Source organism: Trichomonas vaginalis, chromosome II, assembly GCF_026262505.1.
Source record: "Trichomonas vaginalis G3 chromosome II, whole genome shotgun sequence".
Classification (NCBI taxonomy): Eukaryota; Parabasalia; order Trichomonadida; family Trichomonadidae; genus Trichomonas; species Trichomonas vaginalis.
In genome coordinates, this window is record NC_067204.1 from 4,200,929 (window position 1) to 4,220,542 (window position 19,614).

The window sequence follows — 19,614 nt, forward strand, 5'->3', positions numbered from 1 at the left end:
TAGTGACACTGAAAAAAAAATTAATTACAGACATAAAATATATTTAGTTCATTCATTGAACTCTATACCATGCGAAACAGTCATGTAAATGGTGGCATGTATCTTTACTTTGTCCCGTTGTTTGTGTATATCCTGAAACGCGATGTGTATGGTTTCCTTCTCCCTGAGTGTCACTCCAGTAACAATTTATGGCAAATTTAACATCATCTTTAACATCATATCCTTTACCTTTTGTCATTCCTGACCAATCCCAATATCTATGCTTATGCCAACCTGCTTGAGATGTACTTAAATCTATGTAGTGACTGTGTGCAGGTAAATTTTCACCTGTAATCGTTTTACTTCCCCCTGTTTCCTTTGAAGAGTTTGCACAATACAAAAACCTGTCAACTATTTGTTCCCATGCACCAACACCAAACATTGCTTGAGGACCTCTCACATCCATAGATGTATAAATAGAACCTACTGGGTTCATTAAATCAAACATATGAGATATTATAGGATTGTCTCTTTTGAACTTAAAATATAGTGTAACTATTTCGGGTTTCTTCTGGTTTGTGTCAGAATATTTTTTATAATATAATCTTATGTTTTCAGGGTATGTAAAATCTTGACTATAATATTTATTTTTGTCATCTGTATAATAATATACTATTCTCGTTTTTTCTATTGCATTATATCTTTTATATCTATAATATTCTAAATATAATGTTTGCTTTTTTGGGTCTACACGTGCGTCAACACCATAGTCATAATAATATGGTGCTGGAGCTGGGTTAGGCAATGTCATATCTGTCATTTCATAAACTCTTAAATATTTCTTTTGTTCGTCTCCATATAAGTTTAAGTAACAGTTGTTGTCTAATGGAACTTTAACTTGTGTACCATTATTCTTTATATAGCTTACATACATTTCATTGTTATTTTTCGGAATGAGTTTATACCGTATACCATTTTTTAAGGAGTGTACAAACTCCCATCTAAAATATTTATTTTCTTCATTGACAGAAAAGTCACCAACAATAGTTTCAATATTTTTTGTTCCTATCAAACTTTGGTATATTTCGTTAACATATTCCTTATCTGCTTTCTTTGCTAACTCATCGTTAACATATTCCTTATCTGCTTTCTTTGCTAACTCATCGTTAACATATTCCTTATCTGCTTTCTTTGCTAACTCATCGTTAACATATTCCTTATCTGCTTTCTTTGCTAACTCATCGTTAACAAATGATATATCTGCTTTAAGGTCTAAACATTCTGAAACCCATCCTGTATCAGCTTTAGTTTTAAGAATCTTTGATGTCCATTCATGATACCATTCAACCCTTTCTATAATTTCATTATCTTTTTCATTAACATATTCCTTATCTGCTTTCTTTGCTAACTCATCGTTAACATATTCCTTATCTGCTTTCTTTGCTAACTCATCGTTAACATATTCCTTATCTGCTTTCTTTGCTAACTCATCGTTAACATATTCCTTATCTGCTTTCTTTGCTAACTCATCGTTAACATATTCCTTATCTGCTTTCTTCATTATGTCATTTAGGAAACCTTTTATGAATTCCTCATTTAAATTAAATCTTCCAATCTTCAAAACTTTAGGAAATGCATTTAATGCGTAATATCTTTGTTCTTCTGGTGGAATTGATGTTATATCATCCGTTATACCTTTAATTTTAGAATTCATAAATAAAATTTCTTTTATATTTGATATCACTGCACCACCTTTGCAAACGAATTCGAAATGGTCATTTTTCAATACTATCTCCAAATCTCCATATTTCAACATTTGCGTTTGTTCTGGCCGTCTCTTTGAATTATATGCATATATGGCGTATGTAATGGTCCTGCGCCTTAAGTTGTTGTAGTTGCTGTTGTTTAATCATTTATTACGATTTAAAATAAATATTTAATCTGTTATCTCATCAGCTATTTTTTTCTATTTGAAATTGCCATAATATTTCATTCATAAATTCTAAATCACAATCAAATAGGTCAGTTATTCTAAATTTAATATTTGATAAATCTTTTGAATGAAGAATAAATGAATTCCCGGATAATTGAAACGGATATGATAAAGAAAATATGTTTAAGTTGATGGATAAAATGTTTTGTATTGATGGGTAAGAGTTAGGGTCTAATGTTTGATGTGAAAATCTCATTGGGGTATTAACTTTCACATTTGATTAAAATGAAATTGGACCCAGTGTCAGAATACAAAACATCCCCAACATCTTTTTCAAAATTTAATATCCCCAACAATGAACGAAGACGAGGAGTACAAAATTTAATTTTCAGCGGAAATTTAATAAGGTTATTTATTTCATCAAGTTCAAAAAGTTTATCAGGTTTTGATTTAAAATTTTCTTCATACCATACGATAAATGATTCATTTAAATAACTTAAAATCATGTTAATATCCCATTTCGTTATCACATTATTTATATACATATCATACGTTTTTAGGTCTACGACCCCGCCGCTATGCGGCTCATGGTCATCTTTAATAAATGATATATAATCTGAAGGGTCTAAAAGAATGGGATTAAATTTACCACTCACAGAAACGAGAGTAACATTATAAATTCCGCTAACTGTTAAATTTAATTCACAGTTATTATTCGAAATAATATTGATAATTGACATTTTTTTATTACGATTAAAAATATGGTAAAGCGTTATTTTCCAGTGATAAATAAAACTAGAATAAGATTACCTCAAGAATTCATAAATTCAACGAATAAGAAATTCATTCATGTTATAAATTTTAGTGTTTTCAGAAAATATGAGTCGATGTCATATTCATCATCAGGTTATATTTCACTTCATTCAAATTTAGTTCAATCAAACCCATATAATGACCATTTCATAAGATTTTCAGATGGTATTAAAAATGTAATTGATAGATTAAAATATGAACAGATTGACAATATCGAATTTTTGGAATTTTGGTTTAAATATCCCGATGGAAAAAAGATTGAAGTTAAAGATAAAGCTGATACTATAACAAAAACAATTACAATGACCGATCCGGATAGTGGGGAACAAAAAGAAATAAAACAAACGATAGAAACTGGTGAAAGGTCAATTATTATCGATTATGATTCAAAGGATTATTATTCGATAATGTTAATGCTTGAATATTAAATAGCCTTAACAAAGAATTTTTCAAGTGATATTTTATATTCATCAACTATTTTATTATAAATATCATTATATGTTAAATGAAGTTCAGTTGTTGTTCCGTTCTTTGATATCTTAATTGTGCTAATATCCTTTATAGGATTTATTTTTGCAACTGTTCCGCAGCATGAAACCTCATCATCTATGAAAAATTGAATCTTCACGTCTGAATCTTGAACATCACAAAGAATGGCGATAATGTGAATTAATGATTCATAAGGTAAAATAATTAAACCGGATTGGTCAATTAAATTTATTATTGAATCATAATTATCAGTTATGATATCACGGTAAATTTTCATTAATTCAGAATTAATGTCTATTTTATATGGCGCATTGCGACTGTAATCGTAGATTCCTGGGTTCTCGATGTTTGATGAAAGAGGTGGGGGGTATGTTGGATAAGTGGGAATTTCAACAGGTTCTTTACCAGGTTCAGATAAAATGATTGGGTCTCCATTCTCAGGTTTTCTTCATTCTCCTCATTCTTCGGTAAGTCACGAGTTAATAAATTTGGTTGAGTTGCTGACCTTGTTAATTCAGGACTAACATTAACTTTAACATTTTGAATAATTCGTGATTTATCATCATTTACGTTATAACCAACCGTAATCTCTGCTTTTGCGTTAGTGTTCTTTTGACTAGTGAAACGTCTTCTCATTTATATTCGAATAAAAAAATATATTTAAACTTTTATTTTGCTGGAACTTTTGAATCTATTATTTCCTGTATTTGTTCATGAAGTTGATTTTTAGCATTTTCATCGAAATTAATAGACCGAATATATTCATTAATTGCATTCTTATAATCATTTGATTTCTCAAATTTTCTTTTATCTGATTCCTTAACTAAATCATAAGTTAAACCTCGTTGCTGATATAATGGTTTCTTAATTAAATCTTTGAATGCTTGAGATAAAGCACCTGATGCAATTCTTGCTACTATAATTGGTTGGAATTGCTGTTTAAGTTCATCTTTAACATTTGCGAAAACTGGATCGAATAAAGCAACTTTAAAGAATTTCTTAGCTGGAATTTCAGGTCTTAAATTTGCATATTGACCATCAAACTGGTTAGAATATCGTGGTAATCCATCCGGTCCCTCTTCAATAGCATTTAATTCTTCATTGAAGTAAGAATATGGATTATGACGGTATGAATTAATTGGACCATTTTCACCTTCTCCAATGTATTGTTTAACAGCTTTTCCATTTTCATCAAATTGCATAGGATAATGTTCATTATATGCTTTACGTTTAGGATAATCCGTCATTGTTAATTTATACCCATTTATGACTTTAATATTTCCTTGACCATCAGTAACGAAAACTTCATTTATTCCATCAGGTTTTCCATTTGGACCCGTAATGTCTGCTTCGTGTGCTTCCCAATTTGGTCCGTGACGTTTGGCATATGCTTGAGCTTCTGGTAATGTTAAAACGTTTCTCATTTGTTTAACATCCTTTTGAAGACCGGCAACAATGTGGACTAATTCTTTCATTCCGTCTGGAACTTTCATAGTTCTATTATATGCACCCTTTTTGTTTGTTCCTTGTTTTAATGGAACCTGTAGAAGATTTGCTATTTCTGTCATGTTTAATTATAAATAAAAAATAAAAATTAATTATAAAAAGTTATTCGAATTTAATGGAACCTTTATTTAAATCAACTATTATTTTTCCATGTTCTCCTAATTGTTGATATTGTGTGTAAAGTTCATTAATGCTCATTGGTAAATTCACTTGATAAAGCATAACGTTCAACTGTTGACGACTAAAACCACTGAAAATGAAAAGGGTGGACAGGTTTGATTTAATGTTTGTGCTTAATGCTTTAAAGTATTGAACAGCCATGAAGAATGAACACTGAATGTGTCGACATTGAGTTAATAACTGATTAAAATATGATTTCTCATTTGTTATTAGTTTTGATTTCACCGCATCATCTAGAAAAATGAGTGAATGCAAAAATTCTCTATCAAAATTTGAAATAGAAAGTGTTTCAAATAATTCATCCCGTTGTTTATCAATAATTTTATCCTCTAATCCTTGCTTCTTGATTGTATTATATAATTCTTTATACATTACAAAGTTTTTTAAATAATCTTCTGCTTCTTCTTGTGATAAATAAATAATTGGAATTTTGATTAAATGCTTTAAAGATTCAAATGTATCATCTGAAGGTGAACCTGAACGGTTGATATAAATTAACACATGTGAATGGGGGAAGTGTTAGCAATAATGATAATTTGTTTTAATATCGTTAATGTTTTACCTTTATTTTGTTTACCAATTGCTGCAGTGATTGAATTTAAGTAACATTCAGAATATGGAATTTTCATTAATTTTTCCTTAGATAGAGCATTTCTATTATCACTCAATGCTTCATTAATCATATCATCTACGTATGTATTATATACTCCTGCTAATTCTTCATAAGATGATTTAAATCCATTTAATCAAAAATAAATTTATAATTTTAACATTTCTATTCATCAATATTTCATCATATGAACTTCTATACTGTGGTGGTGTACCTGTTGGATGATATTTCAAACCTTCATCCGGTGTCCATGTCCAATATGTAGTCCTAGTAAACCAAACCTGAGGAGGATTTGTCACTTTTGAACAGTAAGTGTCATTTTCACCCTGAATGATTGGATAAGCTTTCACTTGTACTGTAACTTGTGAGTTGAAAGTTTCTAATCCATCAAAGAATATACCCGCTCCATCACGTTGAACTGGAATAGTGCATAAGAATGAAGTTTGGTCTTTCCATGTTCTAGCTAATTGTGCCATTATCATCATTCAGTGGTCTAGTTAATGAGTCCTCGTATTCTTCTGTGCATTCATTCACTCCATCTAAATCAGAAGCTTGAAGCATACGTGTAAAGAATATGCACCCACTGTGGTCATCGCTTGATCGGGGAAGTTTCTGGAATCTATAGTGACCTGAAGACCTCGAAGCATTGGATTTTCTAAAACTGTTCTTTGCATTGCATTCTTCGGAAATGCTAACACAACATCTGTAACATTATGAAGAGCGTATGAGAAATCTGAGCTAATACCTTCAGGAGTGATGCAACCTCCATTTAGTGAACGAACGTCAATATGTTGAGCTGGAATCATGAATGGATCTTCCTTACTAAATAAACGTGGTATTGCTTTAACTGATTCTTCAATTAAACCGTATCCTGGTGTAATGCATTTATCCTCTAAAACTTCCATCTTTGTGCATGAAATAATAACGTCTTCAACTGTTGCGTCAGCAGATGTAGTGGCTAAGCTTGTAATTAATTTGGCAGGAAGTCCGATTTGTTGGAATTTGCGATCATATTTATAAACATGATTCATAATCTTTTCATAATTTTCATCAGTTATCTTTTCATAAACGTAATTTTGTAAATCAGCAACTCTTAACGGGTCAACCTGACAAAATACTAAAGTATCCCTGAAAACATAATATTTAAGAATGATTTCACCAAATGATTTAGGATAATCATCGAACGCCTGAAATGCTAACAAATCATTTACCGGAATAATCATATCAAAAGTGACATCAACTTCTTCATTTGCTTTCTTGAAAACTTCTGAAGGGTCAATATATTTACCACATACTGAGTTATCATATTTTTGAACATTATTATATAACGAATGAACAAACTTTTTAACTTTCCTTTCTGATTTTGGTTTATATGTTGCAAATGCGAAAGATTCACGGGCGCAATCCATCTGAAGATAACCGGCATCACCTCTTTCGGTTTCTACTTCTAATTGTTTAAAGCTTTGATTTGATGATTTATAACCAACGAATAAACGCATGCATTTAAAAGCGGCATCACATGTGAAAGCTTTATTTGAAACTAGAGTTGCTTTAACTTTGCGTTTAATATATGTGTCACCTAATTGGTTCACATCATGAGCCGGATTTGTAATTCTTAAATGAGTTTGTTTATCATCAAAATATAGAGCATCAGAGTCATAGCATGAACTTTCAAGTTCTCTATAATATCTTCTACCGTCATTCTTTGCGAATATTTCATTTATCTTTTCGAATGAATGAAACACATTTCCATTAATCGGTTTAGTGTTTGGCACTAAATAGTTAGTCGTCATTTATTATTAAATAAAAAATCAAAATTAAAAGATGAAAATGAATTTTTAATTTTAATGAAATAATCAACTATGGCTGCAGGATTTTTTAAGAAACTGTGGGATAAAGTAAAAAGAGGAGCGCATAAAGTTTGGGAAAAATTAAGAAAGGAGCAAATTGGATATTTAAGAATAAAGAAGCAATTAGTGACGTTGCTGAACAATAGCACCTAATGTTCCGGTAAGGAAGTATTAAATAAAGGAGATAAGTTTATCGTCGACTACAACCAATACTAAGATAAAAATAATATTTATTTATTTTTCCACTATTTACCCCCTATTTTATTAAGTATTCCTTCAGCAATTCCACCAATTGCGTTACCTGCTTGTGCTCCCATCGCCGGATTACCTGCTTTTGTACCTAATACTCCACCTATGATAGTTCCTGCCGTTTTCGCTACTGGTGCCAAAAAGTTTGCAACAGGTTTAATAACCTTTTTATAAACCCAACCTGCAGCTTTCTTAATTCCATCCCATAATTTTTTAAAGAATCCTGCCGCCATTTCTGATTTAATATTAATTAAAAAATATATTTCATCACTTATATTCTAATTTTTTATTTAATGATAAATGAAACCGATTTTAAAAATAAATGAAACAAAGGAGGAAGAAATAAATGAAAGTGAAAATGTTCAACAAAAAATAAATGTTGTTAAACCAATTACTGAAATAAAAATTTTTTCATCTGTTGATGAATTTAATGACTATTATGCTAATAATAAAAAATTATTTGAAGAATTGACAACATGTAAATTGAATAAAATGTTTAAAGTTGAGGACAGAGTCCAAGACCCGGAGGGTCATGGATTCAAAATTTCAAAAATAAAAGGTGTTGTTAGTTTAAAATCTATTCCTCAATCAAGAATCACCTCATTAATGAAAATTGATGATTTAACAAAAAGAATAGAAATTATTGAAGAGCGAATGAATCAAATTATTGATTTCATAAATTCAAATAATCATTAGTTTTTCAAAGTTTATTTTTTAAAAAAATTATTTTTTATTTCATTATGGTAGTGAATCTTTCATTCATGAATGATAATGTTAATTTTTTAATAATTTATAAATAAATATATTTTTATTTTTTATTTCATTATGGTAGTGAATCTTTCATTCATGAATGATAATTATATCTGATTTCTTTTATTCTCTCGTACATACTAGATTTGAAGAATTCGGAACTTTTACCATAATCTCCTAAATGTTTTCTTATCCCCAACGTGTGCCAGTTATTATATGAAACTGAATAAACTTTATCTTTATCTTTACACCTTTCATCACTTCCAATATATTTATATCTCAGTTTTGATTTAGCATTTTCATATTCATTAACGTTTAATAATTCACAGTCTTCCTTTTTAAATAAATGTTTAAGATATTCAGGATTTAATACTCTACGTTTATATGCTCCTAACTTAGTTCTAAAGGTTTTTCTACAAAATTTAGGAATTCCATCCTCTTTAATGTCATCAATGATTTCCATTTCATTATTTTCAATTTCTTCTTCTCGTTTATGAGGTCTTTGATTATGACTCCATTGATTCCATGAAATTAAATATTCTTTATCATTATATTTATACCTCATTAGCTTATTTTGGCTTTCATATTCATTTAATAATTCACAATCTTCATTTTTAAATTGAAGTTTAACCCATTCAGGATTTAAACAATGTTTAATTAATCGCGGAATATCTGACATCATCTATATATAGATTCTTTTATAAAAGATAAAAAAATAAATTATTTTAAAATTAATGTTAATTTTTTTAATGATTTATAAATAAATATATTTTAATGTATCGTCTATATATAGATGCAACAAAAAAAGTCACTAAACCCGCACACATCTACTACTAGAATTTTGAATAACTTAGTTGTATAAAAGAATAACTAAGTTTTGCAAATAAAATGAAAAACAATTATTTTATGCTTGATAATGGCCATTTCAACAACGTTTTTGATGGCTATATTATATATACCGAACAAAAAAAGAATTATCGTCCTAAAATCCGAGCATTGACTGAACGAGCTCGCTATACAGTACTGTTCCGTCTTCGTCTACAGTTAACTTCTGGAATATTTCATGAACTTCATCATCTTTGAGAGGATTTAACGTATTTTGTAGGATCTTTTTGGCCAAATCTGCTGGAATTCTGCCTGATCCATTTTTATCTAATGTCTTGAAAATGTCTGTTAATTCTGTTTCTGTATCAACTGCTCTAGAATGACGAGAAACAATAAGCATGAATGAGTCAAAATCGAATGTCTTATCTTTTCCGATATCGAGTTTCATGTCTTCAACTTCATATTGTTGAGGATTAAATCCCAATGCACGAAGAAGAGGTTCTAAGTATGCTTTATCAACTCTTCCTGTATGATTAGTATCAAATCCATCAAATGCCATCTTGTATAGTGGAATTTCTGAAAGAGGAATAACCTTTGCAAGATGCATCTAAAAAAAATTATAAACAATTTTCGTTTATAGACGATTATTGAAAATGAAAAAAAGTTTTCCGACACGGGGAGTCGAACCCCGCTCGAGCGGATGAGAACCGCTTATCCTAACCGATGAACGATGTCGGACTCATACATTTGTTCTCCATCAAATTTATACTTAAACCATCTTATCATTGACAATAATGTATTGAATGTTAATGAATTCACCAGAAAAATGTTAAATGAATACTGGATTAGGAATCACTTTTCTCTCCTTTTGTAATCACAAATAATTTCTCCCGAATACTCATATTTTGAATAAAAAATAACTTTAAATAAAAATGATTGCAAACAAATGTGTTTATTTGGATCATTTGATAGCAGTTTGATAGATATATCTCTCTAAGAAAGCGATATAAGCGCTATCTGAGAGTGATGCTTTTGATCTCGCAAAATTAAGATGATCAATTGCTTTAGATACTTCTGGATCTTCTCGCATGATAATCTGCTTTTCTTGATTATGAGTTTCAATGACAGAATCTAACTGATCATTGAAAACTTGATCGAGATCTTCTAATGCATTATTATGAATTGTCCTCATTTTGTCAATGTATTCATTCATGTTCTTTATACTTTCTTCTTGATGTTTCAATTTACTTTTGTAAAAATTTTCTTGATTTTCTAATAGAAACTGAGCCTTAGACTCTTCTTGTTGTATCTTATTTTGTAGTAAGGTAATCTGTATTGTATCTTTTGATTGTAATTTAGAATTGATTGTATCTGTTGCTTCTTGTATTTTTATTCTTGATATTCTTGTAGCTTCTAATTCTAGTTTAAGCTTGTAATATAATATTTCATCTTCTGTAGTTGGTTTCGTTGAAATTTCTGCTGTTTCTAGATTTTGATATATCTTTGTAAGAGCATCGTATTCGCTTTTATAATCATTTAAGTCGGATGTAGTAGGTAATGAAATATTCTCGATTGCTAATTCGTGTTCTTGTTGTAATTCGAATTGCTTTTGTTGGATTTCTTCTTTGAATCGTAATTCATATTCAGATATTCGTTTGTTTAGTATTTCTTGAAAAGTAGTATATTCTTTATCAAGTATTTCTACTTCTTTCTCTTGTTGACTCGTATCATTTTCGACTCGAGCTTCATCTTGAGGTAGAACACGCAAATTACAAAGATAATCGAGTAGTAAATCGCGTTTATTTAGCATTGTAATGAATAAATCGTGATCTTTTAGCTTATGGTTAAATTTTGATTCGTAATACTCGAGATATAATTTTTGGATTTTAACGTTATTATCATAATGTTCTTGTACTTGTGATTTTATCGAATCACTTATATGAATATTGAGTGAGTCAAATAACTCTTTCAGAACTAAAGAAGGAAATTTTGAAAAAGATTTATAAGCTTTCATTATATCATTATATTGTTTTTTCGAAGTTTCCACGTTTTCTCTTAATATCGCTATCTGAGTTTTCAAAGAGCTTAGAGGAACCTCAGATTTTCTTTCCGGAATTTCAAGAGCAGACATTAATCTCTGCTTGTATTCCTCGGATATTTTTGTACATCGATCGGTAAACTCTTCGTTCAGAAGTTTGATTTTTTCATTCTGTTCATTATCAAAATCTCTTATTCTCTTTTGATAAATTTCCGAAAGTTTGTTTTTGGTAGTGCAGATGATTCCTTCTGTACTATTCATTAGTTCCTCTAAATCATGATGCATATTCACAAATTTTGAAAATCTTTTTTCATTTCGTTGTAACAACAGGTCAATTTCAATTTTTTGAGCGTGAATTAATTGAGTTATTTGTAAAGATTCGTTTTGTTGATGGATAATTATATCTTTCTTTAGCGATTCGAGCTTTTGTTGGTATTCGACTAATATCTTTCTATCAATATCGCCATAAGGTATTTTTGATATTGAAGCATATTCACGTTTGAGATTCTCGAATATAATCTCAAACATTCGATCAAATAACTTGTGGACAAACTGTCTTTGATAATTAAGTTGAGATAATTGTCCTCGATACTCGCCTTCCATGTAAGAAAGCAATGCAAGCTTCTTACTGAGATTGAACCACGGAGCTTGTCCTGGCCATACCTCTAATAGCGGGACTTCTGCTTGACCGAAGATTTTAATGAAATTTAGAAAACGAATTCTCGAAGTCTAAAAATGTTGAAATTATTATCATTTTTTCAATTTTGAAATTTTTTTGGAGGTTTTTGAAAAATATTATATTAGCCATTATGTTTATTTTTAGATACATATATCTTTTTGGAAGGAAATTGCACATGAATAGCTTTAATTCAAAATAATTTTATCTAATTTGCTTTAATTTCAGTGTTTACCGTCAATTGTTCAGTACATATTATGAGTTTATATATCTAAGACAATAAAATGATAGCATTATACATTAAAATTGGATTAATTATGTGAAAGGTGAACAAAATAACTATTATAGTAATTGATATTTGAGCAAATAGATTTGAATGAAGAAAATGCATGTTACAAATGAATGAGGTACGTTTTATGGTATTTTTGAGAGATAAAAATCAATAAAAATTTCAAAAAGCATAATTGATTTATCATGTACAGATAGCTTACTAGAATGGAAGAACGATGTCGTCACAATACAAGATCAATTTATGACTCATTAGTAAATCAATTGAGTCAAAGGATATCTTTACATTCAGATCTATTTGTAAGGTTAACCAAATATAACGCGAGTATAATTAGTTAGTCGTAGACCATTTTAAAGAAAGGAGTTGATGAAGAAAGATCAGATGCGTAAAAGAGTGTTCTAAGGAAATTAGAATATAAACAAAATGTATAACATCAATCAAATAGATAACTCGATACCATAAATCGGAGTAGGGGTAATTTTAGCTAAAAGTGACACGCCTGTAAAAAGTGACACACCCGTGAAGGGTGTGATTACCGATCGGTAATTTCGACAGTTTAGAATTTAAAATTTTTTATGGAACTGTTGCGAGTTTCATAAAGAATTTAAGGAATATAAGCAAAGATTTGAATCAAAATCTTAGACCTAAGCCGCTCGATTCGCTCGCGGCTTCCGCGAATTACAGATCAGCAAAGATTTGAATCAAAATCTTCGAACTAAGCCGATCGCTTCGCTCGCGGCTTTCTTTATTATTTTAAATTTGCATATTTCCATCAAAAGTTCATAAGGTAAAAAATTTCGTTTATTTTTACTAAGAAAAAAAAGGTTTTTGATAATAAATTTATTTTATTTCGAAAAAGTAACAATAATCGTAAAAGGGTATTGATAGGCTTGCTAAAGTAACTAATTTTAGCTGTCAAATACTTTTGTATTTTGAAGTAAATTAGTATAAATTTGTTTTTACTTTTATTTCGAAAAAGTAGCAATAATCGTAAAAGGGTATTGATAGGCTTGCTAAAGTAACTAATTTTAGCTGTCAAATACTTTTGTATTTTGAAGTAAATTAGTATAAATTTGTTTTTACTTTTATTTCGAAAAAGTAACAATAATCGTAAAAGGGTATTGATAGGCTTGCTAAAGTAACTAATTTTAGCTGTCAAATACTTTTGTATTTTGAAGTAAATTAGTATAAATTTGTTTTTACTTTTATTTCGAAAAAGTAACAATAATCGTAAAAGGGTATTGATAGGCTTGCTAAAGTAACTAATTTTAGCTGTCAAATACTTTTGTATTTTGAAGTAAATTAGTATAAATTTGTTTTTACTTTTATTTCGAAAAAGTAACAATAATCGTAAAAGGGTATTGATAGGCTTGCTAAAGTAACTAATTTTAGCTGTCAAATACTTTTGTATTTTGAAGTAAATTAGTATAAATTTGATATTATTTTAACTCCCTTTGAAAACCTCAATTTTCCATACAGAGGGAACGGGAATAGCATCCAATATTCCCTGAGAATGGTTGCGCATTCTCAGTTCCCTCTATATTTCGAACGAAGCTCTCATCGGTCTTTTTTTTTAATACTAAACGTTTTTTTTCCCTGTCACTTTTAGCTAAAATTTGGGTTTGCCCCATAAATCGACCATTCATAATTAGATTTCAAAATTTTTGGAAAAAATTTATTTTTCGATATTTCCTCTCGACATAATAAGAGGAGTTCAGAAAGATTAGTAACCATGTGAATTTTAGGAATCAGGCTCGATAAGTTTAGAATGTGATTGTAAAGAACATTTGTATAGTTTACAAAATTCCGATTGAAACCTTGTATTCCTTCATTTTCTAGCCCAATTCAAATTTATTTTTTAATTTTAATGATGATACTTGATTTGTTTAGGTCTACTAGTCAATAAAACAAAGTGTCAAATATAAAAATTCTATCAAAACTACTTTAGCGTTTTCATTCAAATCGTAAATTAACTTTTCATGACTGATGCATAGCGATTTGTAAGGATATGATACTGGATGAGACAGGGAATAAATTATTCCTTGAATTCATTAATAAAAATTTTTGTATCTTCCATTGTTGTAAACAGAAATTCATCAAAAGTGACACCTCAGAAAAGCTAAACTATTGAATTTTTGGAACTTTTGATAGAGCACGTTTTTAAATATTAATTAAAGTAAATGTATATTTTGTAAAGATTCTTTTTAATAAAAAAATAAAATTTCGAAGAAGAACACAAAATCTTCTGAAAAATAATATCACATAAACTCATATTATTTTCTAATATATAACTATTTTATATAAAAATCAAATTCAATGATCTTAAAAGCGAAGGATAAACCTCAAAATTTACGAATATAATGAGTGGAAATATAATGCTTATCTATCATAAAACCATATGAAATATCAATTTTTGCTTTACGCCTAATTTTTGACGACAATTAGCAAAAAATGTTAAATGTTAACACTCAGTCCATTTGAATATGAAAAATAAAATTGACTTTGATTAAATGTTTTTATTTATCATGCAATTCTTCTTGCGACCAAAGATTTGAATAAAATTTCAAAAAATAAGATAGCTTAAAAAATAATATACGGTAGTGTTTACTAATAGATGAATAGTATATAAATTCTATTAAAATGGATTTGATCCAAAAAAATATAAAACCAAAAATAATTGTTATCATTTAAATGAAGAAGTAATTTAAAACGATTTTATTTATGATCAAATTTTATATATTTTTTTGGATCAAATCCATTTTAATAGAATTTATATACTATTCATCTATTAGTAAACACTACCGTATATTATTTTTTAAGCTATCTTATTTTTTGAACTTTTATTCAAATCTTTGGTCGCAAGAAGAATTGCATGATAAATAAAAACATTTAATCAAAGTCAATTTTATTTTTCATATTCAAATGGACTGAGTGTTAACATTTAACATTTTTTGCTAATTGTCGTCAAAAATTAGGCGTAAAGCAAAAATTGATATTTCATATGGTTTTATGATAGATAAGCATTATATTCCCACTCATTATATTCGTAAATTTTGAGGTTTATCCTTCGCTTTTAAGAGCATTGAATTTGATTTTTATATAAAATAGTTATATATTAGAAAATAATATGAGTTTATGTGATATTATTTTTCAGAAGATTTCATTCTATATGCCTATGAAAAGTACTCTCAAAACTAACTTTTCCTAATTATAATTAAATCTAGAATATTGTATTATGCTTAGTATTATTTCATTTTTCTCATTCAATTTAGAATTTACAAATGTCAAAAAATTGAGAGCTGTCACTTTTGATGAATTTCTGTTTATTACACCATTGTTCGTATTCTATATTATGTTATTTTGGTATAAAAGTCTTATTTTCCTTTGAAAAATTTCAATTATCAGAATTTTGAGAAGGTTAAAATTATATTAGGCCTTCACATTGTATTAGCTACATATATTATTTTCCTTATTTAATTCAAAACCCATTCAATTTTTAATAAATTTTACAGGAATTTAATGATATTGTTTAACTGTCTTACAACATTTTTATCAATAACAAAATAATATTGACATTCAAAATTTCAAATCATTCAAAAATGTAAAATCTATTTTTATCAAATCATTAATTTAACTGTATTAAGAACTTTCATAAATTCATCCAGAGTACAACGTGCTGAGAAGGAACCTTTCACAAAGTTTACATATAGACATTGAAAATCCGTGATTCTTAAAACTTTTATACATAAAAATGAGTAATAACCACTAATCAATATTTTTTTTTGATACACCCATATGACATAATTACAAAATTCAATGCTGTTTTAATTTTTTGAGGAGTTTTTGAATTTCGAAAGATGGTCGAAGTCGAAAAGATACGTGCTATTATGGAAAAACTAGAATTATCAATAGATTCTCTCTTTACATCCTTACCTGATGTAGCTGACATTACTTATATATGCGATAAGTTCATGAATGAACTTGAAATCGAAGGGACAGTTGTTGAAGGTTTAACCGGAAAGTACATTGTAGTAGGAGACCTTCATGGAAACTTCACAGACCTAGTATATATCATCAAAACTTATGGCCTTCCAAATAAAGATCTAAAGTATCTCTTTCTTGGTGACTATGTTGATAGAGGTTATAACTCTATCGAAACTATCCTTTATCTTATGTGCCTAAAGATTCTTTTCCCCGATTTTGTCACAATGATTAGAGGAAACCATGAATTTATTAGAGTGTGCAAGGTTTATGGATTTTATGAAGAGTGTGTTTCAAGGATGGGTGAAGATAGTGGTGAAATCTTTTTTGATTTGATAACATCAACATTTCCTTTCCTTCCACTTGGAGCTATTCTTCCAAACAGAATATTCGCCTGCCATGGCGGTATTTCCTCCCATATCAATAATATTGATGATATCAAAAGCATTGACCGCTTCGATATCATTAATTTTGACTCCAACCAGATCGTGTCAGATTTGGTATGGGGCGATCCAAGGAATCTTGATGATGGTGAATTGACCGCACCATCACCTCGAGGAGTTGGTGAAGTGTTCTCTGCTGAGAAAACACAGAAGTTCCTTCAGGATAGCAACCTTAAGTCCATTATCAGAGGCCATGAATCATGCTCTAACGGCTTTTTGCACTCGCTATCTAACTCGAAAGGCGAAACAATTTGCTTCACAGTTTTTTCCGCATCCAATTATTGTGATGGAAACAACGAAGGAGCTATAGCCATACTTGCAGAAGATGGAAAAATCACATTTGATCAATATTCGACATCATATTCATGTGATTATTCTGACTTTTCATCTGATGGCTATGATTTTACAGAGCCTCCAATAATGAATGACTTCCAGCAGAACTATATTGAATGCCTCAACTAATTGCCATTCAAAATTTTAATTGTTTGTAAAAGATTATTTTTCTTTCATATTTGCAAGAAGTTTTTAGGTAATAACAATAAGACATCTTGCTCTAGAATGCATGTAGATGCTTAATGTGCCATTAACTAGTAATGTATCGATGACACGTTTCCGACTAAATCGTACTGTAAGCTTGATTATACAAAAGAATCAACCAATCCTGGAGAATATACATATAATAGTATAAATAATCTAATTATTGTTGTTTTATTGAGTTCTAAAGCTTATATAAAATTTTGGAATCAAAATCTTTTAATCTTAGCACTATTTTTTTTGTTAAATCATACTGATTTAAAGTCTCTCCCAGACGCCTGGAGTACGCTCACGAGCACGTGCCATGACTTCCTTCTCATCAATTTTTAATAATTCACGGTTTCTCATGACAGTCCTGCCACCAACAATTGTCGTATGGACATTTGCTCCTGTCATGCCGAAGACCATGTGCCATGGGAGTGATCCTGTAGAAAGGACTGTTGGAACTTGGTAGTCAACAAGAATGATATCAGCAAATGCACCTTTCTCGAGAACTCCAACCTTCTTCTGGAAGGCCTTTGAAGCGATCTTGGAGTTTCCATTGAAGAGAACATCACCAGATTCCCATCCGAAAACACGTGGGTCTTTGTTGATGAACTTGTTACCGAAGTAAAGGAACTTCATTTCCTGGAACATATCATATGTGCAGCCATCTGTACCAAGAGCAAGTGGAATTCCGCGTTTAACAAAATCAATTGCACGTGGAAGGCCAACTGCATTGTTCATGTTGGAAGCTGGATTTGTAACAATGTTTGTTCCTGTCTTCTTGATTAAATCAAGTTCATGATCATTGACATGAACACAGTGTCCATAAATTGTTTCTGGGCCAGCAATGCCGAACTCGACGAGTCTATCGACAACAGTCTTTCCGTGATTCTTCAATGATTGTTCTTCATCATACTTGCCTTCAGCAACATGAATGTGGAATCCAACTTTGCCAGCAGCTTCTTTAACTGAGGCGAGGGCTTCAACTGACTTCTTCAATGTCTCATCACTGCATGTGAAAGCTGCATGAAGACCAAATGAAGCGGCCAGCATTGGGTTCTTGTCTTTCTTGTAGCAGCGCTCAATGAAACGGCGATTCTCTTCGATACCTGCATAAGCACCATCCATTCCATTGCGATCGGTGACTTCGTAAGCAATGTGATTACGAACACCAGCATCAAGAGCGGCTTGAGCGATGTCATCAAGTGCACCTTCAATGGCATTTGGTGATGCATGATGATCAATAATTGTTGTTGTACCAGCTTTAATAGCAGCAATATTGTCAGCTGCGGCTGATAAATAGTTATCCTCATGCTGAAGAGCACGGTCGAGACGCCACCAGAGTCTTTCAAGAACTTCAAGGAATGTGTATGGTAGTGGATCTTTGAGACTCATACCACGGCTGAAGAAGCTATAGTAGTGGCCATGCGCATTGATCAGACCTGGCATAATAAGTTTACCATCAGCATTGATGTACTTAGATCCGGCATACTTTTTGCGCATTACTTCTGTCTTGCCGATATCAATGATGGTGTCGTCTTCGTATACAACAGCACCATTCTCTTCAAGGTCGTGGTTGAGACTACGGATGAGTTTGCCATTTCCTACAATAGTTTTAAGTCGGCGGGTTGCGCAGGAGGAAAGCATAAAAATGATGACTTCACACCCATTCAATTTTAAGTATCATCGTTTTCCCTTCATTCAAAAAGTTGAAAAACATACAATTATCAAAGGGTGTATTGCCGTAAAATTGCAATATTGCCATAGGACGTCAATTTTATCATGCAGTCTCGTGAATTGAATAAAACTTTTATGGATTTTCAAAACGAAAATCAAAAGAACCCTGTTTATCGTTGTAAAGTAGAAATTATCAACTGTTTCAACCAAATGCAATACAATATGAAAGGTATTGAAATGATATTATTCTCAAATTTGAATAGAATTGAAAATATAATATGATTTGAAAATTGATTTATTCAAAGTTGTAGATATGTTATCTTGTATTTTAATATGATAACGATTGAGATTTATCCATTTTCCTTCAAATAACAGCTAAAGATTAAATGTTAAGAATTTTATTTTCAGTCTTATTATTACCGGAAATCGAACACAAATAATTTCTATAGTCTTTCAAAATTATCTTATTACCAAAGAATTGCTTGTAAAGAAATACATACATAATATCATATAGGATGACAATCATAAGCATATACGGCATAACCTGCATTCAACCATCGAGATGAGAATTGATCGATAAAATTCATAATGCGCTTTATCAATAAATCATCTAACATTTCATCACTTTAAGGATACCCTAAATATATCCCACGATATGATTTAATATCAAACAACTTTCATGTTTTCAATACCCTATTCATCTCTTATTTCCCGAATAATCAGATAGCCCAAACATAGCTGTATTTATTTTATATACATCAGATGCCATTTTTTTATATCAAGGGATGTTTGATTGAAAAAAGTGAG

At 30.1% G+C, this 19,614-nt stretch overlaps 6 protein-coding genes, 1 non-coding gene and 1 pseudogene across 8 annotated transcripts, besides 4 other annotated features; 1 reads left to right on the plus strand and 7 right to left on the minus strand.

Annotated features, from left to right (window-relative positions):
- Positions 1 to 6,238: part of a mobile genetic element that runs on past the window's edge.
- TVAGG3_0483670 lies at positions 463 to 1,892 on the minus strand (annotated as a pseudogene). The gene has a single exon. A coding segment is annotated over exon 1 (1,430 nt).
- Positions 3,883 to 4,782, minus strand: TVAGG3_0483680 (uncharacterized protein; the record flags this gene model as incomplete). The annotated part of the gene is made up of 1 exon (XM_051235949.1): positions 3,883 to 4,782. The coding sequence occupies one exon, from the start codon at positions 4,780 to 4,782 to the stop codon at positions 3,883 to 3,885; it is 900 nt and encodes a 299-aa protein (XP_051093773.1).
- A 1,367-nt stretch (positions 6,239 to 7,605) lies between the features above and the next one.
- On the minus strand, positions 7,606 to 7,842 carry TVAGG3_0483690 (N-acetylmuramoyl-l-alanine amidase family; the record flags this gene model as incomplete). The annotated part of the gene is made up of 1 exon (XM_001580495.1): positions 7,606 to 7,842. The coding sequence occupies one exon, from the start codon at positions 7,840 to 7,842 to the stop codon at positions 7,606 to 7,608; it is 237 nt and encodes a 78-aa protein (XP_001580545.1).
- A 1,301-nt stretch (positions 7,843 to 9,143) lies between these two features.
- TVAGG3_0483700 (calcium-binding protein family) lies at positions 9,144 to 9,802 on the minus strand (the record flags this gene model as incomplete). The annotated part of the gene is made up of 1 exon (XM_001580496.1): positions 9,342 to 9,791. The coding sequence occupies one exon, from the start codon at positions 9,789 to 9,791 to the stop codon at positions 9,342 to 9,344; it is 450 nt and encodes a 149-aa protein (XP_001580546.1).
- Positions 9,803 to 9,850: 48 nt separating this feature from the next.
- Positions 9,851 to 9,922, minus strand: TVAGG3_0483710. Its single transcript has one exon. It is a non-coding gene; the product is annotated as a tRNA-Glu (tRNA).
- A 195-nt stretch (positions 9,923 to 10,117) lies between these two features.
- On the minus strand, positions 10,118 to 12,145 carry TVAGG3_0483720 (uncharacterized protein; the record flags this gene model as incomplete). The annotated part of the gene is made up of 1 exon (XM_001580497.1): positions 10,146 to 11,825. The coding sequence occupies one exon, from the start codon at positions 11,823 to 11,825 to the stop codon at positions 10,146 to 10,148; it is 1,680 nt and encodes a 559-aa protein (XP_001580547.1).
- A 508-nt stretch (positions 12,146 to 12,653) lies between these two features.
- Positions 12,654 to 13,814: a mobile genetic element.
- Positions 13,815 to 14,264: 450 nt separating this feature from the next.
- Positions 14,265 to 14,302: a mobile genetic element.
- Positions 14,303 to 15,479: 1,177 nt separating this feature from the next.
- Positions 15,480 to 15,516: a mobile genetic element.
- A 528-nt stretch (positions 15,517 to 16,044) lies between these two features.
- Positions 16,045 to 17,073, plus strand: TVAGG3_0483760 (phosphoprotein phosphatase protein; the record flags this gene model as incomplete). Its single annotated transcript, XM_001580498.1, has 1 exon — positions 16,045 to 17,073. The coding sequence occupies one exon, from the start codon at positions 16,045 to 16,047 to the stop codon at positions 17,071 to 17,073; it is 1,029 nt and encodes a 342-aa protein (XP_001580548.1).
- A 330-nt stretch (positions 17,074 to 17,403) lies between these two features.
- On the minus strand, positions 17,404 to 18,777 carry TVAGG3_0483770 (putative selenium metabolism protein SSNA family; the record flags this gene model as incomplete). The annotated part of the gene is made up of 1 exon (XM_001580499.1): positions 17,404 to 18,777. One exon carries the CDS (start codon positions 18,775 to 18,777, stop codon positions 17,404 to 17,406), a length of 1,374 nt encoding a protein of 457 aa, XP_001580549.1.
- Between the last annotated feature and the right edge of the window lie 837 nt (positions 18,778 to 19,614).